The following is a 26,717-nucleotide window of genomic DNA, read 5'->3' as shown; positions in this document are numbered from 1 at the left end:
GATTATATCGGTCCTATGCCAAACAGCAGAGGTTGTCAGTATGCGTGCACTATTGTGGATACATACTGGGATATTTGATGGTTTTGCTGTGAAAACGTGCAACCCAATTGAAAACCATCAGGTTGTTAGATCAGATCATATTACATTATGGAGTGCCTTTGCAGATTCAAAGTGACAATAGGTCACATTTCAAAGGCAAATGAATCCAAGAATTTTGTCAGGAAAAGAGCATTGAGTGGATCTACCACGTGCCCTACCATTCAGCTGCGGCAGGGCTAATTGAACGAATGAATGGGTTACTGAAATAACAGTTGCGCAAATCTGGAGATGGCAGTTTGGCAGGCTGGCGTGATTGTGTGTTTGATGCGGTGCAAGTTGTAAACAATAGGCCTGTGTATGAACATGAAACTCCTTTGATGCGATTAATGACTCCTACTTTGCATGTTCAACCCAATTCAGTCAGAGAAACACTATTATACTGGGAAATTACTCCAGGTTCTTTAGCTCCCTATCGAGCAACTCCAGAGTCAGCAGGGGTAGACTTGCATTCCAATGAAGAAATAAGATTAGATCCAAGAGTAATAGTTGTAATTGAAACAGGAATTGGAGTACAGATTCCCCCAGAGCATATGGGATGGATTGCCCCTAGATCTGGACTAGCATTGAAGGGAGTTCAAGTGTTGGGAGGGGTAATTGATGCTGATTACCAAGGCGAGATTAAAGTCATCCAAATGAATAGTGGGGATCAATTGTTATCAATACACAAGGGTGATCGAGTGGCCCAATTGATAGTCATTCCCATTAAGTTGTCCCTGATTAAGAAAGGGGCGCCTCCTACAGTGTTAACTACCCGTGGGGATCGCGGTTTTGGTTCTGCAGACAGTATGGTACCGGGTGCAAAGGTGTGGGTGGAAAAGCCAAGTGGCCCACCAGTGCCTGCAGATGTCATTGCATCAGGCAAAGTTCAAGTAGTTTTAGTTATGGAGCCTGGTAGAAAGAAATGGCAATATGTACCCGCAGACAAATGTTACCTGAGAGAGTGATGTGCAACACTGACATCTCTTTTCTGGGTTTGCTTTGTAGATCCTGGGTCTGGTTGGTGTAACTGTGGCACTAAATGGACTCCATTTGGGCGAATTAAACAATCTACTGTTACCAACAACAAATGTCACATCTGTGCCAGTGATCAAGGGGATACTGATAGTGATGAATAATGTTGTCCCCAAGCAGCCCCTATGCCAGTGCCGAAAAGCCCGCCAGACCGAAGACATGGATTTGTGAAATGCGACAAACACATCAGGAGCAAGTGAAAACAACTTTGATGCCGGCCGTGCCAGAGTCGTTTGTAGGAAGGAGGAAACACTCTCCTATGATTACCCAAGAAGAGAATATGTGGATATATCTGGCACAGCAAGTACTGAACATATCACACCTTTTTCTTACTGATGTGCCCAATGCTGAAGCTTTATTGACTACATGTTTAGTAGCGGTGCCGACGCCTGTTCCGGTTTTAAAGCATATCTTCGGCGTCACACATAATGATTCTTTAGTTCAAGACTCAGACATTAGACAATCTTTTTCAGTTTACGAATATTGTCGGTTCTGCCAAAAGACTGACAAGAAATGGAGAAATTTGACACGGGTTATTACTTACAATATAACTCAAGGTGATGTGTGTTACATTATGACGTGCAAAGCACAAGAAATTGGTAAATGCCGACAAATAGAGTTGACCAATCAGTACAATCATACCCTGTTCGCGAGGCGACTATGTTCACGAATGTCACGCAAATGCACCAGTGTAAATAACACTATGTCTTGCAATCATACAGTGATAACTGCTAGTCATTTGAGTCATGTGAAACTTCCAACAGGATGGCTCTTTTCATGTGGTAACATTACATATACTTATATTCCAGCTAACATTTCTGGAGGTCCATGTGCTTTAACTCGATTAGGACTAATGATGTTTCCTTTACACTCAGCGATAACTCGAGGTAAAAGGTCAACTTTTGAATCTGTAGGGCTTTCTCCTGACTGTGATTCACATGTACATCTGTTATCAGAAGCTGAGGTTCTAGCATTAACCCTTTCATTAGTGGGTGTTTGGGGTTTAGCTGCTGGAGGTTACAAATCTTTGATGAAATTAGCATGTTTAGTAGTTAAAAGTCTTAATCATACTTCGCAGGCTTTAGAAGAATTACTCCTTGATAGTCAAGTTATTAGAAAAGCAACTTTGCAGAACAGAGCTGCTGTTGATTACCTATTGCTAAAACATAATTTAGGGTGTAATGCCTTTGAAGGTATGTGTTGTTTCAATTTAAGTGACCACTCACAATCTATTGAAAGTCATATTCGAGGTTTGAGGGATCTCATTTCTCAAGTGTCTCAAGATCGTAATAGAAATTGGTGGGATTGGTTATTTTCATGGATACCTGATATTGGGGGTACACTACGTTACATTTTTGCTTGATTTTTACTATACTGTCTATTATAATCGCTTGTTGTTGTTGCATTCAATGTATTCCCAACTTAATCTTAACATTTCGTAGGTTTCAGAGACCGGTTCCTGTGCCACCGGGATATGGAAGATAAATATCCAAAGGGTGGAATTGTTATGCTTTATTTATGCTTGATCTAAAATGGCGCGGGTGCGCAATGCATTCTGGGAGCGCTCGGAGCCATGTTGGATATTGACTTCATACCACAGTGAAACGCTGCACACATTTTGCTGAGTGTTAGATTCACAGTGCTGAGACAAACATGTTTTTCCAAACCTGGTATGCGGTCAAGGCCATTTCTGCTGGGAAAGCTAACGTTGTTATGGCTTGCTACCGTTCTCCGTGGAGCATGTTTTTAGAGAAGGGAGGCACTGCGATTCTTGGGGGGAGCTCTCGATTGACCCAGCTGGCAACCGACCGCTGTTCCTCAACTGCGCAAGTGCAATTTCCAGAATGTTCGAGAATTAACTCCCCTTTGTGGAGTGTGTATATATGGGGAAACCCAGAGGTGGTCAGGTGAGACTTCAGCCGGAACAGGACGCTTACGTCCGGCCTTCCTGTGAGCTGTGGTGCTCTCGGTCTGGCTGTTCCCGGGGTCTTCCAGCCGCTTCTGGACGAGATGAGGAATTCTGTTACGCTCACGGTGATGTATTTCTTTTTGACTTCTTTACTTCTTTTGTGATTTATGTCATTATTTTTATGAGTTATTTCTATGTACTTGTAAGCTTTAAATAAATAGCCGTAAAGAGCTGATTATCTTCTAAGAGTGCGTGGCTGTGAGTTATTGTGTCTGTCTGTTTATGGTTCAAAGTATTTGCTCTATAATTGCATTGATGATTTATGGTTGTTTCATGCACTTTTCGGGGGAGAGCAATACACTAGGGTGTGACCTCTCGGGTGAAGACCCGGTAAAAGAACCTTCCAGTCCCTCAGCACTGTCACTGGGAGGATGCACTGACCCCCCGGCCTACTGGCCAGTAGCTGATTTAGCCTCGGTATTTGTGCTGGTATGAGAACCTGAGCGGTTCCTCCCACGCGGGCAAGTCCATGGAAGGAGTCTCCCTTGTGGGGTGCGCTGGAAAAGAGTGGCCCTACCTTGGGCCTGGATCAATGATCGACAAAGTCCTTCCGGTCCTCTGGAGGGGATCTCTGGGAGAGCTCCCTCCACCTGGCTAGTCTGTCTTCAGAGACCTCGAGGAAAGTGTATCGCACACAGTACGAGCTTGCCAGTCGTGGTCAGGGCCAAGGCAAGGTAGGTAGAGGGCGTGGGAGTCTGAAGTTGGAAAGAGTCAGTCACAGGATGGACACCTGTTCAACCCTGTAGAAGTCGACATGCAACAGGGAGGAGCGTGCCTGAGGACCAAGTACCTGAATGATATAAAGACAGAAGAGAAGAAGAATCAACGCATGGAATTACATGGCCGAAGCCAAACCCAGCAGCGCTGGTGAATTTGACCCGTTCCCGTCGACTCAGGAAAAGGGGATTGAGCAGTGCAGCCGGGGGGGGTATGGGAACGGCGCCAGGCAAGCGCATGCTTCCAGGACCGCACCCCTGCGCGCCTCTAAATTTAAAGGGGAAGATTTTTTCTGGTGAAAAAGGTTCAGTCTCCCATCCCTCGCGAGGGTCGCCCATACAGTATGGAGGAAAGGGGACAGGACGTAAGAGTGTATGGAAGCATGGAACGGGCAGCTATTTTCAGTGCCGTTCCAGAGCAAGTGATAAAAATGGGATTCGAGCCGGGCCAGTTGGGGCGACAGGTGCAGAAACCTAGAGACAGGAGGCAAGTGGTCCGAAGAAGAATTACAGCTGCACAAAAATTGTCTGGAGCTTCTAGCAGGCTCCTTCGCAGTTCGCACCTTTACCAAGGACAAAGTCAATTGCTACATTCTGCTGAAGATGGACAACATCTCAGTGGTCCGGTACAAAAACCAGATGGGAGGTACGAAGTCCAAAATGTTGGCCGAGTTAGTGAAAGACTTTTGGCACCACTTCCTGGAGAGAAACATAGTAGTGGCGGCAGAGAATCTGCTAGGAGAACAAAACGTGGTGGCGGACTCACACTACATTGTAGACTCCAGCGACTGGAGGTTGCATCCAGCAGTCTCTAGGAAACTGCAGGAGATGTGGAGTCCATTTGACATCGATCTCTTCACATCCAGATTGAAAACTCAAACTCCCAAGTATTTCTGTTAGAGGATGGATCCGGGTGCTCTGGTAACAGACACTTTTCTCCACAGCACGACAGGGGCAGTCCATTACGCCTTTCTCCCGTTCATGTTGACGAGAGTATTTGCAAAAGTGTGGAGGGAAGAGGCAGGAGTAGTCTTGTTGGTGCCGTTGTGGAAATCCCAAGTGTGGTTTCCAGTAGTGATGGAACTTTCTTCAGATTTTGCAAGGATGATTCTGTTCAGGCGGGGCTTTCTGCGGTACCCAGCCTGTCAGACGCACCCACTAATCGACGCGGGGAGCCCGCAGCTATAAGCGTGTAGGGTTTCAGAAATAGATGGGAGCTGTCAGGAATTTCAATGGGCGAGCCTTCAGCACGCTCAGAGTATATAGGTCAGCAATATCGGCCGGACACAAGAAGGTGGACGGAAAACCAATAGGGGAATACCCTGCGGTGGTGCGGCTTCTAAGAGGAGTAAAGTCCTGTAAGCCTCCTGTGCCTAGATAATCAGTTTTATGAAACGTAGAAGTTGTTTTCAATTATTTCTTGGCTGGCCAGGCAACATTCAGCTGTCAATATCAAGACTATCGGGGAAGTTAGCAATGTTGCTCTGCTTAGTAGCCTGTAAGAGGGTGTCAGATTTTCTATACCGAAGGAGTAGTGGTTCAGTATAGCTAAACGTACAAAGAGCACTTCCAAAGTGATCTCGCATCCTTATTTCCCATATAACCACAAGCTCTTTGTGGTGCAGTGCATTAAAGATGAGACGGCGACAGCTAGTGTTAGGCCGCAAGGGGTGACCCAGCTGCTCGTAGCGCATAGAAAGCCCTATCACACGGTGGCCTCCGCCACGATTGCCAGGTGGGTCGAGGAAGTCATGCAATTAGCTGGTATAGATTGGCATGCGTTTGGCGTGCATTCATCTAGAGGTGCTATGGCAGCCAGAGCATTTGCGTCAGGTGCGTCTTTGCAGGACATTATGAAGTTGGTTGACTGGTCTTCTGATACTATGTTTAAGACCCTTTATTCTATGCCAGTGTCCGAGATTGCTGCGACAGTGATAAATAGCTTTCAACAAGGATAATGCTCTCCTCTGGTCTTGACATGGAATGAAGATTACCCAGGCGTACAGCTCCGGGAGTCTTGATTATATCAAAGACACAGAGGCGAGCATTACTCCCACCCTGGATACGCTGGGCTGGCATAATGTTTATTAATCTGACATGGCATGGTGTACTGTACAAAAGTCAGAGTCTCGACACCCTGATGATTTTCTTCTTGCCTCATAGGGGACGACCAGAAGACTGTGAGCCCTCCAGCCGAGCCAGATTGCTGGTGTCTAGCTTTCGTTTGAAGTTCAGCATATTGCAGAGTTGATGGTGTTAACAGAGCCGTTGCTCGTTTCAAAAGGCGTCGGACTTGATTTCGCTGGGGACACTCGGTTCTTCCCAAGTGACAGACTATCATGGAACTATTGAGGAAGGGTCAAAGGCAGGATGTGAGTCATAGGGAGACTTGAGCCATGATTGGCGGAAGCTGGAAGATACAGAACTACAGAAAGCAAGGCACTAGTGGGGATTTGTAGTCCCTTGAACCTTTCTTTGGTTTGAAAAATAAATAAAGTGAAGTTTAAGTTTTGAAAAGCTGTTGAGGAGCAGAATTAAAGAAAGTAAAGCATCATGCTCACCTCCGTGCTCAAGACTATCCAGCATTGAAGATAAGCCAGCAACATTGTGTGATGTGATCTGCACAAAAGGTAAGCCTGAATGGGCTATTGTGAAGCTTATTTGCTGAAATTTTTTTAAATTGTGAATGCGCAAGGCTAGCGCTGCTACATGCTTGATTTTTGGTAAGAATTGTTGCTGCAGCACTGCCACCTACTGCACACCCTTTTCCTTTGGGGACCTAAATGTAAAGTTGTTACCTTACATTTACTGACTGGGCCATTGACTTTAATCATCTTATAAAATACTTTAAAATGGCCACCGCCTCGTGGGGTGGGATCATCTCCTTTGTGAGGCTGCTGTCTTGCTGATTGGGCAGTCCTGCCTTCCTCTTCCAATTGGAGGCACAAGAAGGCGGAAGCCAGCCCACACCATAAAGGCCCACCCAGTAAGGCTCCTTTCTGGGCCAGGGAGGGCTATAAAGGCCCCCACCTTCGCCCCCCTCTCACAAACCATTAAACAGCCTCCAGATGTAACCAGCACCCGCATGAACCTAGCCTCTACACCGCCATACTCTCTGCAGATCGACAAGTGAGTGATGGCTGAACTTTCCACTGCCTCCTCCTCCAACAAACTCTGAACCAGATCCAAACAGTTCCTACCTCCCTCTGCCTTCCTTGACTAACCTATTCTAAACCTCTTCTGCTTTGCATTTTGTGCCCTTGTTTGATTTACAAATCTAGGTTTGTGTGTGTTTATAACATCTTACACCCCACTTTTGCATTGCATTTTGTGTCCCTCTTGTAACCACCAGGCCACCTGCGGGTTTGGGCTAGGACTATGCAGTGCAGCTACTCCTCTACTCTGTTACTCTCACCTGGTTCCACGGAGGCGCCACCCAGCCGTTGGGGTTCAGATGTCCCTCCTTGCGATGCCCAGTTGCGACCAGCGGAAGAGTTCTGCCTGGAATACAGGTAAGCTATGTTCAGGACTGGGCAACCGGGGTAAACAGCCTCCCACCTCCCTGTAGGTCTGCGACCCTTCTGGACTTCTCACCTTGTTTTAGAAGTTGGCGGGTTCTCCGTCCTGCTGTCTTGGCAGGGGCGCGTTGAGCTTGGTGAGCAATGGCGTTCGAGTTGCTTCACTGATGCCAGCCTGTCTTGAGTCTTTCAGGTAGGTCTTATTGCTGTGAATATTGCTGTTCTTGCATGCCTTTTAAACAATGTCTTTCTCTTCCTAGGTACGCGGAAGTCCAATATGTGGCAAGGCGGAATCTGTGTTTCGCCGGTAAGTATGGGCGTTTTTGGAGTGCCTTGATGCGTTAAGTAGGCACTATGTGCTGTGCTTAAGATGCCTTGCCTTTGCTAACCTGTTATCTTTTCCTCTCCACAGGTCGCGGTACTGAGCCGGAGTATGGAATTTCCGTCATGATGCTGATTGAGGAGCGGCTGGCGAGGTAAGCCTTTCAGCACAGTTCGTTAATTGTACAATGTCTAATGCCTTGTTTCTTCTCTTTTACAGGTCCGTCAATCCGGGGGAGCGCAGGTTCCAGGATGATGGTCGGAAGAGCTGCGAACCGCTGGCGATGAAGTTCAGGTAAACTGCTGCCTTTTTCTCACTATGTCTTCCCCTTTCCTTTGCAGGTGCTGTCCTTACGAGGTTGGTGGCTGAAGCTGAACACAGTGAGCGTTACGTTGCAGTAACGCAAACTAATGCGAAGCGTGTCAGTCTATTCGGGTGTGGTTTAAATAGCTTCAAGAAAGAAGTCCAGGTAAAATAGTCCCTATGGTACCACACCCAAAAACACTACACTGCAAGCCTAGTTTCAAGGAGCCAGGTTATGAGGATGCCTCCACATGAATGGCATTAATGAAAAGTAGTTCCCAAGCACAAGTCCATATTCAAACATGAGCCTGGCGCCAAAGGTGATGGCACTCACCATATCTCCCATCTTCTCTAACTGCTAAACTATCACCTACCCTCCCCACCCCTCTCTTACGAAGTCTGGAAGAAATAAAGCACAAAAAAGACATCCTGACCGCCAACCCTGGTCTACCCATCGCAGACACCTATGTCAGTGCAATTTCCAGACAATATCCTCTTCTCTGCACCCTTCCCAGATCTATGGACTCCTCTTTCCTTCTCATCTCTACTCTCACATCCTCTCCCATTAATGGTGGCACCAAGTGGGAAGTTCTCTTGGCCGGCTTCTCATCATCTTGGTGTATCATTAATGTCTACCACACTGGCACTATCTTGGTTCTGGGTCCTTAAACAAGTCTCCTTCTCTTTGACCGACGCTTGCCAGCCCTCATTAACTTCCTTCCTACATCCGTTGCTCCCCCGGCCACTCGCTCTGTCCCTCCTCCTCCGACTGGTGAAACATGCCCCTCTACCCCTCCTCAGAAACCCTTCAAAGGTGGAGACTGCCTTCATCTAGCCACACTTAACGCTTGCTCAGCAAACACTCCACCGACATCTGCCTCCTTCTTGAAGACCTTGACCTTGACATCCTTGCTCTTACCAAGACGTGGTACAATGCCAGCTCAGTCACTGCTTTTGACTGCCTTCTCCCTGATGGCTACAAGTTCGTTTCCGAGCCCCGCATGCTGGCGGTAGGGTTCCTTGATTTTCCCTGAGTGGGTACCATCCTCCCTCATAAACACCCAGCCTTACTCTTCCTTTGAGAGCCTGGTCTGCAAGTTGGTCATCTCTCCATCCTCCTCTCTGACCCTTGCCACTATCTACAGGCCCCCTCTTCCTCTGTGAATGGGCCTATTTCTGCTCCTCTCAACCTCCTCTAAACTCCTTCTCATGGGCAATTTCAACATTCATCTTGACTCCCCTATCACAGCATCCGTTCTCTTCCATGACCACTGCACTTCGCTTTACCTCTCCATTCTCCCTTCTGGTCCAACCCACTTGACTGGACACACTCTGAAACACCCTCATCCACTCTGATCTTTCACGCTCCTCCCCACTGATCACCACTCTCTCCTGGTCAGACCACTCCCTCCTCTCCTCTCCTTTCACCTGGGGCCCCTCGGCCCTCTAACTGCACCTCCTCAAGCACTGGCAACCTCGTTCACAAACATCCGTCTGATGAAACGAGTGTCAGCTGCCGTCTTCGCATACACCTCATCCCTCCCTCTCCCCCCACAACAGACTACTACTGACACTGCTCCCAGCAACCTCCACCTAGCCATTACCAACACACTGGACATTCTTGCCCAAGTCATGAGGATCTGCCTGAAACCTGCCACTAAGCTTAACACCTGGTATGACTCTGAACTTGCAGCTCTGAAACGCAAGTGCAGACCACTAGCTCACCCTCAGACAAACTGGCCGGTCACCGACTCCAAAGACAATACAGACCCTCCATCCAAGAAAAGGGACCACATCCAAGCGCGCGTCTCTGGTGCATCCAACATCATGGCTGAACTCTTTCAAATCTGCAGGGAACTAGCCAACCCTTCCACAGTCTCCTCCTCAAACCTCCCAAGCCCTCTGCAACGCACTTTACTACGAAAACTCAGGACATCGTGAGCAGCCTTGCTTCCCTCTCCCCCACCCCATTCCCCTCCCACTTTGTTGCCTCCTATGGCCTTCCACCCTCCTCCTTCCTCTCCGTCCTCCTCCACTGTCACACCTGATGAGGTCACCAGAGTTGTCCGCTCCAAGAAGGTCTCCTCCAAATAGGTTTCCCCTTGCTCCTACAGAACCATCAAGGACAACATTGTCTCTCTTGCCCCTGCACGTGCTGATTTCTGCAACCACTCTTTTGCCACTGGATCTTTCCCCTCCTCCCTCAAGCACTCCATTGTGCGCCCCCTCCTGTAAAAACATTCAGGAGACCCCACTTCTCCAGACAACTACCGCCCTATTTCTATCGCCCGCTTTGCTGGGAAACTCCTGGAAAAGCTAGCCTTCCCACAACTTACTCGCACACTGATCTTGTTGGAGGTATCCACAATCATCAATCTGGATTCCGAGCATCCAGGGGCATGGAAACTGCTCTTCTGAACACCCGTGAAGAACTACTTGCATCGCTGGATTTTAAGGATCCAGCTGTCCTCATTCAACTTGATCTCTCCTCTGCCTTTGACACGGTTAACCACTCCATCCTCATAAAACGGCTCCATGATACCCTGAGTATCTCGGAGCGGGCACTGGACTGGCTGATCTCCTTCCTAAGTGACCCTCTATCCCAGATTATTCTGGGCACCTTATCCTCCACTACCCCTTTCTCCACCTGTGATGTCCCCCTGGGATCCAACCTCTCCCCCTGGCTCTTTTAACATTTATATTGCTCCACTGGCACTCCTGATTTCCACCTTCTCCCCTAATTTCCAGTGCTACGTAGATGGCACACAACTCTTCTTCAAACTTCCTGCTGGCCCTCTTACTTCTTCTATCATCCGGACTGCCTATCTGCCATCCAGTCCTGATACACTTTCTATGATTTCTGCCTCAATGCCAGCAAAACAGATCCTTCATATTGGGACCAATGCTCCCTCTTTCTTCCCCTGGCCATCTTCTATGGGCTCTCCCCCTTCTCCTTCATCTGAAGCCAGAAACCATGCAGTCATCTTCAACTCCTCTCTCACAATCAGGACATTGCCAAGAAGTCCCACTTTCAACTCTTCCTCCTCAAAGAAATTCACTTTCCCTATGAAGCTAAATGCTACCAGTGCCCTGATTCTCTCAAGACTAGACTACTGCAATAGCCTTCTCTTGAATCTACCCACTTCATCCCTACGACCCCTCTAGTTAATCCAGAATTGGACAGCAAGACGTATCCTTAGCCTCAAAGTGGGACTGCATCTTTACAGCCCTAAAAACTCTCCACTGGCTCCGGGTTGCTGCAAGGATCAAATTCAAATCCCTCAGCATCATCCATAAGGCTGTGTAGGGCCGGGCACCAAGCTATCGGAAACTTGCTTTTACTAAATACTTTCCCTCTAGACCTCTGGTACCAACTCTCTGTGTGTCAAGCATTTCGCTAAACAGCGGGCCGGTGGCCGATCTCTTTCCTCTGCTGGTTCCCTCTTACAGCCTCACCTTTCCTCTTTGTCTTGAGCCGGATCTCCTCAAATTCGGTAAGGTGACCAGGGCCCTTGTGTGTCCATCGGGGCCCCGGCCTCCCACAACCAATCGCCTTCAGCCTCTGCCCACCCACAGCACTTGCCTTGGCACTGTAAGGAATGCATGGTAACAAACAGCGAAGAAAGACAAGTGATCACCGTTCAAGGGTGTTTATTGAACTTCAAATGGGTTGCATGCCTGTCTAAACCTAAAGCTAAGGATGGGAACAAGCTACGACCATCAGAAAATAAAAATGCAGTCCGAGTCAAGTCTCTGTCAAATAAAAGGGCCTGTACTAATAAACCTATTGCCAATCCTTACTTCTAAATATAAAAGGGTGTGGGACAATGGTGTATGCAAAAAGAAAAGTGTTCAAGCAATAATATGTCAGTACGGTTGAGCCGTTGGCTTGCCCCTTCCCCACAAGGATACGGTTCAAAGCACAGACATTAGGGCCTTCTGCCAAAGCCTCTTCAATAACAGCCTCTTACTGCAGAGGGTCTGTCATATCAAAGTCTCAAAGTTCCATGGGGAGATCCATGGTCCGAGCCTGAACAAGGGACTCTAAGTGTGAATGTTGGAAGGGGGATTGAAGGGTGGGGTAGGGGGAAGGGGCAAGCGGAAGCCCGCCCCAGCAACTGACCAGACCCACCGGTCCTCGGTGATGTCCTGCCACGCCTCCCAGTGAGACGCAATGCGCTCTCCCACCGGGGTCTCGTGCGAGTGCAGAGAAACCTCATTTAGTTGGTTTATCGGTGGTAGCGACATCTGAACCTGAAGAGGAGGTTGAGGAACGGGAGAAAAACCTGCCCTTTTGCCGTCAGCGAGAATTTCCTGATGGAGTATCGACCCTATGGGACTTCCGATCCAGAAATCCCCTAAAACCAGAGAAAGACAGAGGCTGCAAAGACGTTCTCTGTGCCCTGAAAGGTGGTTTCACCAAGACAGACAAGGATTTGGCGGTCTGGGTGCTGTCCTTAGTCTTAGTCAGTTCAACATCTGTCGTTGAGTGAAAAAGCCCCTTGCCAACAAAAGGCAGGTCCAGAACTTTATTCTGTACCTCTTTAGTGAACTTGGTAGCGTGCAGCCAAGCCTGACGAGAGGTGTCCACGCCAAGCATAAGGCCCCGGGCCGAGGTGTCGACATGATGCGCCGCGGCCTCCAGCATATCCTGCGCCAGGACCCTGGCATCTGACAATCCCACTTTAAAATCCTCTAGTTTATTAGCAGGAAGGAATTCCTCAAATTCTGACAGATCTTTCCACATTTTCATATTCGCCCCCGCTAATACCAGTTCCGCGTTAGCTTCATGTAACTGCAAGGCTGAATTAGCGAAAATCTTCCTCCCCAAAGAGTCCAGAAGCGTGTCCTCTTTGGCCAGAACCTGCGTTGCCGCTGTAGAAGACGAAGCGGGTCTGGATTATAATGTAGCAGCAGCCACCACCGTGGAGGAAGGGGGCGGACACAACGCTAAGGCCACTTCTTCCGAAGAATGGAACCTATAACGAGCGTCAATCTTTTTGTTAACAAACAGTCCAGAGTGTGGTTTCTCCCAGACTTTATGGACCTCGGCTAAAACGTCCTTTTGCAAGAGCAAGCTGGTGCGCGCCAAAGGAGACAAGGTGAACGCCCCCGAAAGCACCCCTTCCTGTGGAACGGGTGCCTCGGGTACTGGAACATCCAAAAGATACATCATGTCCAGCATCCGGTCGTGAAAAGCTCTAACAGAGCGGAGTTGGTCCTCGCTGTCCTGCTTCCCCTGTGCATCGTCCGACACATCCGGATCAAGCTGCGAAGCATGCTGTCAGTCACCTAAGCTTCCAAACGAGGGACCTTGGACATGAGCCAGGTAAAAGCCCCTTCACGAGATGCCTCGAACTTTAGTTTGGTACAGAAAACCTCAACAGAGGCCTCAGGGCATACCCAGTGTTTTTACGTGAAGCTCCAGTCAAGGAGACCTCGAAGCAAGCTACGGTACCCGCCGCCTCAGTAGAACTGGGCCCAAAAACAGCCGCCACAGGAGGGGCCTCGGATTGTAATCCGGTGTCAATAGGCCCCTTACGGAGGCCTTCGGAGAAAACTCTGGTACACTTTTTAGGCCTAGAAGACACCTCAGGGCAAGCCCCGGTAACAAAGCTTTTGATGCTCCTCCCGAACCGGGACGACCCCGGGAAGGACTCCCCCGGCCGGGGTGCCCTGAAAATGAAAGAACTCACCGGCCGTTTCTTTTCCTTGACGATGAAAGTTTGAAAGTGCGTAGGGGGAGTGCGCTGAAACACTTCCTCCCGCTGCTCTAAACTACGTTGAAGCGCCCGGACCGAAAGGGAATCGCAGTAAAAGCACGAGTCCCACCGGTGGTCCGGACCCAAACACTCTAAACAAAGAGGATGGGGATCCGCCCTAGCGAAGCGTTGCTCACAGGAAGAACAAATAGAAAAATCTAACTGAACCGGCATAGACGGACTGCCACACGACCACTAAACTGGAGCAGGAGAGGAGCCCACTGGAAGGAAAAAAATCTTCCAAAGATGCAAGTGCATCCAGTCCCGATCGAGCAGAGAAAAGGACTGATAGGCGATGCGCTGGGGGGAGCTAAGGAGGGCGGGGCTACAGCCGCGTGCGGTACCCCGCGTAAAGAGAGGAAGGACACATTTTTGAAAAATGTGATGCTTTTTACAAAGTGCTCCGGTCCCATCCCACAGGAAGGAGGAATGTCCCATAAGTATGGAGGAAAGGGGACGGGACGTAAGAGTATAACCCGCTTTCTCCAGGGAGCGTGGGAAACGGAGGTCAGTGCAGAGCACTGGATGGCAGGTTTCTTCCAACTCTCTGGAATACTGCCAGTGATCACCCTTTGGATCTCAAGGGAGACACTGGTTGGCACATGCATCCAAATGATGACTGGGCCGCCAAACAGTGTGTGTGTGGGTTCAGTGTCAGGAAAGGGCTTTAGCAGGAGCTGCACCTAAAGAATCCAGCAGACGACATGCACCAGGAAAACAGAGGCACCATAAGCCAGGAAGGAACAATAGCAGAAACACTAAAAAACTAAGGGAAGGCATGCAAGGAAAGCAAAGAGCAGGAGGTGCAGGCAACCAGTCGCGTCCATGTGGAAAAAGGGACCGACAAGCAGTGTAGGGAGGCAGAGCTAGGGCACTCTCTCATTCGCCTTCGTATTTAAAAGGGAAGGCCTGTGTTGCAGCGCCACTTAATCTACACTACTACTACCTCCCCTGGATAATCCAAGATGCACCAGAACAAGCCGGAGGCACAAGAATACATGAAGGAATAAATCTACAATTTTTTCCTCCATATTGCTCATGTAAAGCTTTCAATGATCTCTGATTGCGAACTAATTGCATTACAGCTCCACGGCAATCCCTACTAGTTCTAAGATCCTTGGCTTGCTACCAACATCAGCTCTTTCAACACTTCTGATCCAGCAATTCCTATCCTCCAACCAACCTGTGGTGAAAATAGACTTTCACTTTCTATTAGAGAACCCCTCACATTTGCAACAGCATGCACTTCAAAGTCCTCTTCAGGAAACCATCCCCCACAGGAGATGGGATAAGCCAGTACCACCTCACTCTCTCCTGGATTTCTGATCTACACTTCATGTTATTCAGTTGATTTCCTCTCCCAGCAACAACTAACTGGATCCACTTCAATCAAAAAACACATCACGAGTAACATTAAAAAACTCCTCACCACCACACACCAGAACACCAACCAACTGTTAACCTCGTTCTTCACTGTGCATGCAATCTACTGATGTGTACCGCCGCCAGAAAGGTAAAACCAGAGCCCAACACAAAAACTGGAAAAAAAAAGACTTCCTAGCCCTATTAAATAAACACAATAGTTACAAAGCCACAAACTGGAGACTATCAAGCACCAAACAGTCCTGACTTTTAAAGCAACACTCAAAACAGCAGGGGACACCTATCAAGAAAGCCATAATCATGACAGAGCAAGAAGCCTACTCTGCTACAGTAGTTGAAGCAATAAATAGCCCCCAAGAACACTTCAAAAATTTCCAGTACTTTATTTCCCCTACATGCGCAAACACCTTAGTTCACCATACCCAGAATATTGGGCTTGCCCATCAACGTCCTTCACAGAAAAGTAGACAAAATCCAAGAAATGATTGTGTAATCCAACAGCATCAGTACTTTTCTAGAACCTCCCCCCTCTCCTTATGACCACAACCTGCCATGTCTCCTCTTCAACTTAGCTTAGACAGACACATAATACATGACTCTCCCCTTGCAGAAAATCCTTATGAGCAGCCGAAGTGTCAGGAGACCCAGGCCCAGCAGCTATTTGCTGCAGGACTAACCAATGTAGTGCCTTACCGCATGAAACAATCAACAGCTCCTCCTCATCAGGATCTGTTCTGAAAATGATTCCCACATTTCCCTGCAGCCGTTTGACCGCATTTCAGAAAGGAATGTTTCACTGCATTTTACCACATTATTCTTCAATGTCTCTAAAGGGCTGTAGGAGAGCAAAGCATGAATTCATGTTGAGAGCCTGAAAAGAAACCGTCTAAAAGTAGGAATACTTGACTTGGATCCCAGTTATCTGCTAAGCAGATTAAAGCCCCTTTGCTCCACACCAACATTATAAAGAGAAAATGTCCCCTTTAGATAAAGGTGCGTAACCTTAGCTTTATCTTTGGTGGAGATAGGAGCTTTAATGCACAAGTGAGCATGTCAGTAATTAAATCTTTCTTTCAACTAAGACTCAACAAAAACAAAACAATCCTCACAGTCATTCTATTGTACAACCACCCAATGGTACTGCGGGCCCTCATCAACCATGCTAGGCATCCAGCATTTAAAATGTGGAGGTTGCAAAAATTCCAAAACCCAAAATAGCGAGTCATATTTGGCCTATGAAAGTGACAGTCTGTACTGACACACCTAAAATAAGCTTCAATAGCACAGCTTACACCTACCTCTAGAACAGAATGTTCAGGTACCACCACTCCCCATCATGGTCTAAACAGCAGCAAACCACCAATTAAGTTAACAACAGAGGAGAAATGTCTTAATGATCAGCTCACACGTTTGGAATTACCTTGCCCAATGGTTAAGAACTGCACAGCCCCTCGTGCAATTCCTCTCAGTCTTCTATTGAATTACTTTCCCCCTGAAAACAGAACTCGTCTTAATACAGCCTTCCACCTACCCGCTTAAATTCTTAGTCATGGGATCTAGTCCTTCTTTGTCTCCAAGCAACATAGAGCTGCTGTGTCAGCTTCTTCATGGACGGGAAAAGACTCCACTGCTATAAGTGTGAAAAGACTGGAGATCTGTAAGCCTCCTCTCATAGTGCACCTCTCCCGGCCCATTCCACTCAAGTGGCTGTGCTACACTTCTCACACTGATAATGCTAGTGAAGTAATCTCAAGGGAAATATGCAACACTACTGCCCAACAGTAGGTTGTTTTAGGGCAGGAATTGATCTACTTTGCATTGTGAGTTCTACCAATAAATACAATTAAACAGCAACATCAGTCATTATGCTTTAAGACTTGGGACTCTCCCTCCCCCAGATATGCCACCAGGCCTAACCAGGGATGTAATGTCTTCAGATGGGAGACCCAAACTCCCATACAGTCGGGAGTCAAAATAACGCTAAGAAATCTAGTCTGTAAACAGGAGATAGAGGTAGCAAACTAAATACAATTTACACCAATCTCGTGATTTGATTGGAGGGCCTGCATTGTTTAAAATAAACTTTTACCTGTAATAAAAGTATCTTCATACAAAACATGGATACATACATGTGTGCCAGAAAAGCATCACAATGATTGTTTTTAGCTTTTAACCTAGAGATGGCATTAAATAATCTGGTGCACAACCAATACATATCCGAGTTAAAAGCTAAAAAAGAAATCATTTTGTCACATATTGTTATTTGAAATATAGTCTTATCCTAATAGCAATTTCAAGAAACCGAGTCTGACGTGACTAACGCATGGCATATCAGCAATAGGACAAGGTGCAAAGGGATGTGCGTCCATCTACATTCTACACAGTCTTTGATGGAGTACTCGGTCATAGGGCCAGCGTTTCAATATCGCCGCCATGAAACTGCTCGGCGCACTTCCGTTTACCCACCTACATGGGCTGCAGAGGCAGTGTGTTTAGATAATCTGGGAGGCAGGGGAAATGGCAGGTGGAGAGCTGCCTCCTGCGAAAAAATCCCCCCAAAACAGGAATGCTGCTGATGGCATCACTCGCTATAAATTCAGAAAATATGGCATAATGACCGGGAATCATTTAATCCAACTAAAGGACACAAAAGTCATAAATGTGATGTAGATTAAGGGAATATAGCGGTAATCTCAGTGCTGAGGCTTGTCAGGAGTGGCTTGACATGCCCGAATTCTGGTAACCAGATTGTGGTCTGCAGAGGAGCAAACGCAGCCTGCTTTTATCCTCAACAAACAGGGGAAGTTAGGCCTAAGCCCCAGGGAACAAACTATGATAAAATAACGGAGGGAAAAATAAAGCATGCTAGGGCGGCGCTCGGCTGTCTGACCGGCCCCATCTTTGTGGACAAAGCGACTGGCAGGGTCTGGTGCACCAGGACTATGCCCTGCACATGGGTGTACTCTGCCCCTTTAGCTCTGCAAATGTACTGGTCCTGTCTCCATGGACATAAGAGTAAGGGAGAGGGATAGTGTTTGTGGTGGTTTGGATGTGCGTCAACCTAGCTCATGCTGATCAGAGGAGGAATGCAGATTTGGAAGTGAAAGCATATAGTGTTTGTAATAGAAGGCAGTATTCTGTTTACATATCATTTGCTTCCTAGAGCTTTAAGACACTGCAGCAAGCGGCAAAGTCGAGAAAAAAACGCACGGATCAGGAAACTGCATTTAAACAAGGGGCCTTAGTGCACCACAGGGACTGTGCATGGGACCTGAGAGGGTCACTGAAAAAGTCTGACGATGTGCACCCTTTCAGTCAGAATGCAATGCAATAGAATGTAATCACACTTGTACTGAGCCTGTTACAACTGTAGTGGTCACACATTAGAGAGGCTTTGCAATTGCATTAAACTGCGACTGTTGGCGAGTAACACAAATAGATTAAACACTGGGTGAAAAGGGATTCACACAAGACTAATTAATCATTGGAATCCGAATGATTAAAAAGATCTATCATTAGCACCCTGGGTGGCGGCACTGGCCAATCAGGTGAGTCAGAGCATGGGTGGTGCTGTATGGTACTAGCCTGTGTTCCGAGTGCCTGGCCAGCCAGCAACGACTTCCCTTCACTTCCCCGCTCACCTCACAGTCATGAACATGAAAAACGGACTTCCAGATAGCAGCACTGACGGTGCTGGGCTGTGCATTTAAATATATATATATATAAAACCATTTGCTCCCGTGTAGTAAACTCCACTGGTGGTAATGGTGTTATGCCCTCGATGGTGTGACGACACTTTTGGTAATGGCATCACCACCCTTTTTAAGGGACCCTCGCTGCTATCGTGCCCTTAACTTAAGGCAGTAACATGGTACCTTTTGGGGGTGTGGATAGTGGAGTCATGACATTGAATGCTATATATTTATGTAAAGTCCAGATTGACTGAATAACTCCTACCATCCGTACACTTCATCTGATTTTAAACCACTTTGCTTTTGGAGTTGTTTAGTGGGAGAGTATTAGTAGGACTGTTTTAGTTCCATGGTTCTTACTCCCAATTTACCAACCCGGATATTTCAATAAATCATCCTGCATTACTATTTTAGCAAGGATACATTTTATGGTTTTAACAATATCTAACACATGCATCCGTGTAAATACAACATTAGAAATGACTATATAATCTTCGATTTACCTTGAGGTAGCAATGAACATAGCAGTGATGGAGGAGGTTATCGGAAGGTTGACTGAGACTGCTTACTGTTTGTACCAACTTTTCAGCATACATTGGTTCAGAATGTTCCAAGTTAATTTTGTCCACCAGTACTCGAATAGCAGGTAAAGGACGTACAGGCTGGAACGCTGTTGAATTCAGGAAGCCACTGGTGTGCTGGAAGTCAAAATACATTTGTTATAAAGACATATACTCAGGTATATGCAACAAAAATATGAATCTAAAGGGGATACTACGAACACAAATTTTGTGTTGAACCTTTTTGAAGAGATTCACAGTTATGTGTTTTATAAGACAACATTTTCCAAGGATGGAGTTCATTAATCCTACACAAATTACATATTAAACGCACTTAAATATAAGTATGAACGTCAATGGTCACATAAAAAAAGACACATTATGTCTGTCTCTCACAAAAAGGATACTGTTACATGGACTTTCATATCTGAACGGATGTAAAAAGAGACGTCAATGGAGTCTAGGAGTGACATTGCTGTGGGATGGCTGTAAAAGTATACTGCATTCTCAGAAGATCTTGATAACACTAATATCGTGTATTTGCTTATGCTACTATATTGCTGTTGTTTCAGTACTTAGCCTACTTCACTAGATCAATGCTTCTCAACTATTAAGTCTAAGACTTGCATTGTAATTTCCATTTCCCCTTCTCTATACTGCTTTCTGGTTGCTATTGATTTCTGTGCCATGTGTTTGTGGTGCAGGCCCCGAGGTAGGAACAAGTTACTTACCTGTAACTGTTGTTCTCCAGCATGGGTCTGGCATGGATTCACATGCTCATGAATATTCCCCGTCGTCAGGCTGGGAATCCTCGGTAAAGAAAAAACCAGTATCAGTTTCGTTTCTGATCTGTCTTTCGTAGTAATAACCAATCACTGGTCTCTGCGTCATACTGACCACAGCCAATGACTGCCCTCTACCTAAGCACCGCCTCTGGCAGCCATCTTCAGATTTGGAAGCACGTGAAGTGGCAGTATGACCAAGTGAAGAGCCGCAGAGGGGTAGGCGGGAGGGTTCGCATGTGAATCCATGCCAGACCCATGCTGGAGAACAACAGTTACAGGTAAGTAACTTGTTCCTTCTCCAGCATGGGGTCTGGCATGGATTCACATGCTCATGAATAAAGAATACATAGCAGTACACACATGCACAACCACGGGAGGTGGCAAAGGCTCAACATTAAGCATCACATAAACTCAACATTAAGCATCTTACCTCCTCACCAGGCTCACCTCAGGCGAACAGGTTGCGCAGCACTGCTTGGCCGACCCTGGACTCCTCCCTGGAATCCCGGTCGACGCAGTAGAATTTCGTGAAGGTGTGCGTCGACCTCCACGTAGCAGCCCTGCATATGTCCAGCAGGGGCACACCAGATAGGAACGCCGTGGTAGCTGCGATCGCTCTGGTGGAATGGGCTCTCGGACGGCCAGGCAGCGGTCGGTTTGCCAACCGATGACAGTACATGATACAGCCGGAGAGCCATCTGGAAATGGAAGCCTTCGAGAGAGCCTTCCCCTGATTGACAGGTCCAAAGTTCACAAAGAGTTGTGACGTCTTCCGAAAACACTTCGTGCGGTCTACGTAGAACTTCAGCGCTCTAGCCACATCCAGCGAGTGCAAAGTCCTCTCAGCCGGCGACGAAGGCGACGGGAAGAACACAGGCAACACCAAGGGTTCGTTGAGATGGAAGTCCGACGGCACCTTGGGCATGAAGGAGGGGTGCGTCCTGAGCACTACCCTCGTGTCGTGGAAAGTCAAGTACGGGGCCTTGCAGGAAAGGGCCTGGATCTCTCCCACTCGTCGTGCGGAGGTGATGGCCACAAGAAAAGCTGTTTTCCACGATAGAAACTTCAACGGGGCCGAGTGCAGAGGCTCGAACGGAGGTCCCATGAGCTTGGTCAGCACCACGTTGAGCTCCCACGCCGGGGCCGGGGCCTTCACCGGCGGGAACGATCTGAACAGTCCCTTCATGAACTCTTTCACCAGACGATGAGACCACAAGGACGTCCGCCCCGTGGTTCTGGTGTATCGGGAGATCGCAGCAAGATGAATCTTGATGGACGCGTGTGCCAGACCAGCTTTGGCCAGCGTCAGCAGGTACGGCAGTACTTGGGGAGCCGTAATCCGTAGAGGGTTAATCTTCTGTGCGTGGCACCAGACAGAGAACCTCTTCCATTTGTGTCCGTAGCATTTAAGAGTCAAGGACGCCCTGGCCTTTGCAAGAACCTCTCTGCAATCGGCCGGTATGTCGTATCCTCCAAACTCTAGCGCTGCAGGAGCCAGGCCTGCAAGTTCAGCGACTTCGGGTCGTGGTGGAGGATGGCGCCTCCTTCCCTGGAGAGTAGATCCGCGTCCGCCGGCAGCTTGATCGGCGGGGACGCTGACAAGTCCAGAAGGTCCGGGAACCATATCTGCCTCGGCCACGCAGGTGCGACGAGGATCATCCTGCACCGTGACCTCTTGAGCTGGTTGACGAGCCGGATTAGCAGAGGCAAGGGAGGGAACGCGTAGAGGAACAGGCCCTCCCAGGGGAACGAGAAAGCATCGCCCATGCTCCTCGTCTGGGGAAACCTGCTGGCGAACCTCCGGCACTTGGTGTTCGTCGCCGTCGCGAACAGGTCGATCTGGGGTGTGCCCCACCGTCGGAAGAGGCGATCCACCAGATCCTGCCGTAGTTCCCACTCGTGGCACGAGCGCAGCTCCCTGCTGAGTGAGTCGGCGATGGTGTTTTTTTATCCCTGCCAGATGAAACGGCACCAGAAAAATCCCTTGGGCGACGGCCCAATGCCACAGGTCCTGCGCCTCCTTGGACAGCGCTGGGGACCTGGTTCCGCCCTGTTTCCTGATGTAAAACATGGTGGTGGTGTTGTCGGTGAAGATCCTCACCACCTTGCCCTTGAGGGACGGAAGGAAGGACCTGAGGGCCCAAAACACTGCACGGAGCTCCAGGACGTTGATATGCAGGGACTTCTCCGTCGGGAGCCAGAGTCCCCTTGCGTGCAGATTTTCGGTGTGCGCTCCCCACCCTTCCAGGGAGGCATCCGTGGTCACAGTCTCCTGGTGGGCTGGGGTCTGGAAGTCCATGCCCGCCGTCAGATGCGCGCGGGTGCCCCACCACCGTATCGCTCGTCGGAAACTCTCGTCGAGCTTGATCCTTTCCTCGAAGCTGCCCGTCGTCTGGATCCAGCGCGCATCCAGGAATTCTTGCAACGGGCGCATCCGGAGCCTGCACATGGGAATGAGGTAGATGCAGGAAGACATCATCCCGAGGAGGGACTTGATGGACCTCACCTTGGCCGCGCCGGCCACCAACATCCGTTGCACCTTGCCCAAGATGGTCCTGGTCCTCTCCTCCGACGGGGAGGCCAGAAGGGACACTGTGTCGAGCCTCGCTCCCAGAAACAGTGCGACTTGCGCGGGCGTAGTTCACGGAGAATCCCAGGTCCGTGAGGAGTTGGACGGTCCTTGCCGTGTGGACCACGGCGAGCTCCCTCGTCTTGGCGCGGATGAGCCAGTCGTCCAGGTAGGGGTAGACGTGAATCCCCTCGCGGCGCAGCTGCGCCGCCACCGGTGCGAGGCACTTGGTGAATACCCTGGGTGCCGACCGTAGTCCGAAGGGAAGGGCTTTGAACTGGTAATGACGCCCTTGGACCACGAATCTGAGGAATTTTCGGTGCCCCTTTAGGATGGGAATGTGGAAGTAGGCATCCTCCAAATCCAACGACGATAGGAAGTCTCCTTCCTCCAGCTGACCCAGGACGTGCTGGAGGGTGACCATCCGGAACTTCTGCGCCTTGATGAACTTGTTCAGACGTCGCAGGTCTAGGATGGGGCGCCATCCTCCCGTCTTCTTCTTCACGAGGAAGTATCGCGAGTAGGCTCCGGAGCCCCGAAGCCTCTTTGGGACGAGTTCGATGGCGCCCTTTCTGAGCATCGCCTTTACCTCCAGGAGAAGTTGAGGGACGTGAAGTTCTTTCCTGGCCACGGGGGGGACGCGCGGGCACCTTCTTTGAAACTCGAGCGCGTGGCCCCGGGCCAGGGCGTCCAGCACCCAACGGTCGGTGGAGATGGACTCCCACACGCTGACGAAGCCCGCCAGCCGGCCTCCCACCGGGGTGCTTCGGTGGGGGCCCGACCCCACGGCCGGTTCAATCCTGCTTGGACGCGGCCTTGCCGCCTTGACCTCCTTGGCGACGACGGCGGGGTCCGCTAGACTTGCCTCGTCCTCTGTAGGCCTCTTGCGACGACGAGCGGGCCGCTTGACGGTAGGAAGCGAAACCGCCGCCGGAACCTTTGGAGGCGCCCTTGCCTCCGCCGCTCCGAAAGGGCGTTCGTCGTTGCTGCAGGACTCCAAGGGCCCTGGCCGTCTCAGTATCCGCCTTGATGGCCTGAAGGGAATCGTCCACTGTCTTCCCAAACAGGTTGTTCCCGTCGAAGGGCATGTCCAGGACTCTGGTCTGGACGTCCTGCCGAAAGTCTGTAGCTTTGAGCCATCCACGACGTCGAAGGCAAACGCCGTTGCCCAGCTGGCGGAACCCAGTGTCGGCGATGTCCGTCGCCACGGTGATGGCGTGGTCCGACGCCACCTCACCTTCCTGCAGGATCTCAAGGGCCTCCGCCCTCTTCTCGTCCGGCAGAAAATCCAGCAGGGGAGCTATCTTGTACCAGAGCTCCCTGTCGTAGCGGGCCACGATAGCCAAGGCGTTGGCCGCTGTAATCGTCGTCGCTGCCGACGAGATGACTCTACGTCCCATAGCATCCAATTTCTTTCCCTCGCCGTCCGGCGGGGAAGTTGATGTGGAGGCCGCACCCCCCCCGCTTTCTTCCTGGCTGCCGCGGAGACGACGGAGTCCGGGGTAGGCTGCGCCCGGAGGCATAGGGGGGCCGTGTCCGGGACCCGGTACTTTTTCTCGTACCGGTCTCTTCTAGCTGGCGTCGTGGAAGGGTTCTTGAGGAGGGAAAGGCCCTCATCCCAAATGTCGTCCAACAGAGGCACTGCGAGGACCGTCTTCCTCTTGGCCTCGCGCCGCTGATAAAGGAAGCCTTCCTTTTTCTTCTCCTCAGGGCAGAGTTGGAAAAGCTCGGAAGCCCTGGAGATCATGGAGTGGAAAGATCCGATCTCGTCGGGCGGAGAAGCCCTGGTGGGAGGCGACGACGGAAAATCCTCGTCGTATGCCTCGTCGTCCGTACCCGTCGCTGCCGTGTCAGTCCCCGTATCATCCCCTCGGGTGGACGGGGAGGAGGGCTGGACGGGGCGCGACGGTTGAAAAGGAGGTGGTGGATGGATCCTTCTTTTCTTGGTAGGGGGAACACCAGAAGGTCCCGGTTCTGGATCCCCCGACGGGAGAGGTTCCTCCGTCGGTAACGGTAGCCTCGTCCTTATCTCGGAGCATAAGGACTGTATGGCCAACAAAATGGCCGCCGAGTTGTCTTGCGGCGCTGGCAGAGGGGAATCCGACGGGCAAGCAGGGGCCCCGTCGGTATCCTCGACGATGTCGTCGTCGTCACCTGCGTCGGGGTCCATCCCGGCGGGCTGGCCTTCTTCCACGCCTAGGCCGTGGCTTAAAACCTCGATCAGCTCCTCTTCTGAGGTTGAGGCCGAATCTACGACGACGCCCTGCCCCCCCTTCTTCTTCCCCACGGAGGGTTTCACGGGGGTCCTATCGATGGGCACAAAGGAAGACTCCCTCCGCGGAGGCAGGGAGATTCTGGGCCCTGAGGTCGCCACCACTGGTGTAGCCACCACAGGCTGAGCCAGGGCCGCCGCGACCGTTTCGATAGAGGGCTTGGTCGGATGGATCAAGGCCTTCACCACCTTAGGTGCGCTCACCGCCTTATCCTTGAGGGAGGGGGCACTGCCACGCTCCTCCTCTGCCTTAGAGCTCGACCGGGGCCTCTCCAGGAGCTTCGCCGGGTGCTCGGCCTTCCTCTTACCCGACCCAGAGCGTTGGCTCGTGGTTGATGGTGCCGGGGAGGGTGCGCCCTGCCTGGCGCCCGTAGAGCCCGACCGTTCGGCGCTCCCGGTGCCAGCGGACTCGCGGTGCTTGGCCTTATGTTGGGCCCCCGTCGCCGGGGCGCCCTCAAAGGTCTTAGAAGACCGCTCTGATTTCTTCTTCTTCTCGCCAGACGGGCTCTTACCCTCCAGCCAGTTGGCGAGACGTTGATGGCGGTCCTTCATGGTCCGTTCCGACATGTTGCCGCAAAAAGCACAGTCCTTCTCCACGTGCGTCTTGTCCTCATGAAGGCAGTAAAGGCAGAAAGAGTGTTCGTCCTCCTTGAAGACGTTCTGCAGCTGGCATCCAGGGCAGACCCTGAACAGCTTTCCGGGCGTCGAGCTTCCCTTCTCCTGGGCCATCTCCGAGACCGGGCCTGAGAAGCTTCTGGAGTCCTCCGAAGCGTAGCTCGACGAAATCTTCACCCTTGAGGGGCACAGATGAATCCGACACGGGTCCCCGTTGATCGGATGTAGGATCGGTGGAGCTTGAGGCTCTTTTGACCGAAAGAATCGAAGTTTTTTTGTGAAAAAAGCGCGAAAAAAGCACTAACGCTCGAGAGCAATAGCACGAGGATCCCAACACATGAACGTGCGGTAAAAATCTGAAGATGGCTGCCAGAGGCGGTGCTTAGGTAGAGGGCAGTCATTGGCTGTGGTCAGTATGACGCAGAGACCAGTGATTGGTTATTACTACGAAAGACAGATCAGAAACGAAACTGATACTGGTTTTTTCTTTACCGAGGATTCCCAGCCTGACGACGGGGAATATTCATGAGCATGTGAATCCATGCCAGACCCCATGCTGGAGAAACATTGATACCATACCAAACAAACTCTTTATCTAGTCCTTCCCTGGCCCTTATATCAGGTTGATTCACACCAGGCAAACAGGCTACATTTTATTGTTGGTCCCTAAATACCGCATAACTTTTGTGCCGGATGTGGTGGGAGAATTTCCTGATGTTATTGGCAATTGTAAACTCCTAAATTGAATGTGGTGTGTTAATAAATAATGTTTCCTCGCGGTAAGGGCTCCTAAAACGTCCATTTTATTTCATGCAATATATTGACTTGCAAATCTATATATATAATGCAGAGAATCTGTTAGTTTGTTTCTTATTGAAATGCACCCCGTTCCACCACATTTTGCATAGTTACCTGTTAGGACCCTCCGGACAATACTGGTTACATGACATTTGGTTATCCCACCCCTTTGCCCTGATTTCAGCCCCTTCACACACGTGACGTTTGCCTTTTCAGGGCCCTAGGATGCCCCGCACACAAAGCACGTGCCAGGGTGAGGTGACAGGTGGGGAGAGCACATAGAAGGTCCCAGTGTGCTGCAGCACGCCAACTCTCACCTCCCCTCCACGTCTGCTCCGGGGTG

At 49.9% G+C, this 26,717-nt stretch overlaps 1 protein-coding gene across 9 annotated transcripts in view; it reads right to left on the bottom strand.

The window, feature by feature from the left end:
- The window catches only part of VPS13B (vacuolar protein sorting 13 homolog B), a 3,421,660-nt gene that overhangs the window by 2,585,631 nt on the left and 809,312 nt on the right, over positions 1-26,717 (bottom strand). For all 9 annotated transcript variants that reach the window (XM_069621427.1, XM_069621422.1, XM_069621424.1 and 6 more), the window contains exon 15: positions 19,279-19,473. In XM_069621427.1, coding sequence (XP_069477528.1) covers positions 19,279-19,473 — 195 coding nt within the window. The remainder of the gene's footprint in view (positions 1-19,278; positions 19,474-26,717) is intronic.

Source organism: Ambystoma mexicanum, chromosome 5q (assembly GCF_040938575.1).
Source record: "Ambystoma mexicanum isolate Mex_15411 chromosome 5q, UKY_AmexF1_1, whole genome shotgun sequence".
Lineage (NCBI taxonomy): Eukaryota > Metazoa > Chordata > Amphibia > Caudata > Ambystomatidae > Ambystoma > Ambystoma mexicanum.
The sequence above is the reverse complement of the archived record's forward strand: the minus strand, read 5'-3'. Positions and strand labels throughout refer to the sequence as shown.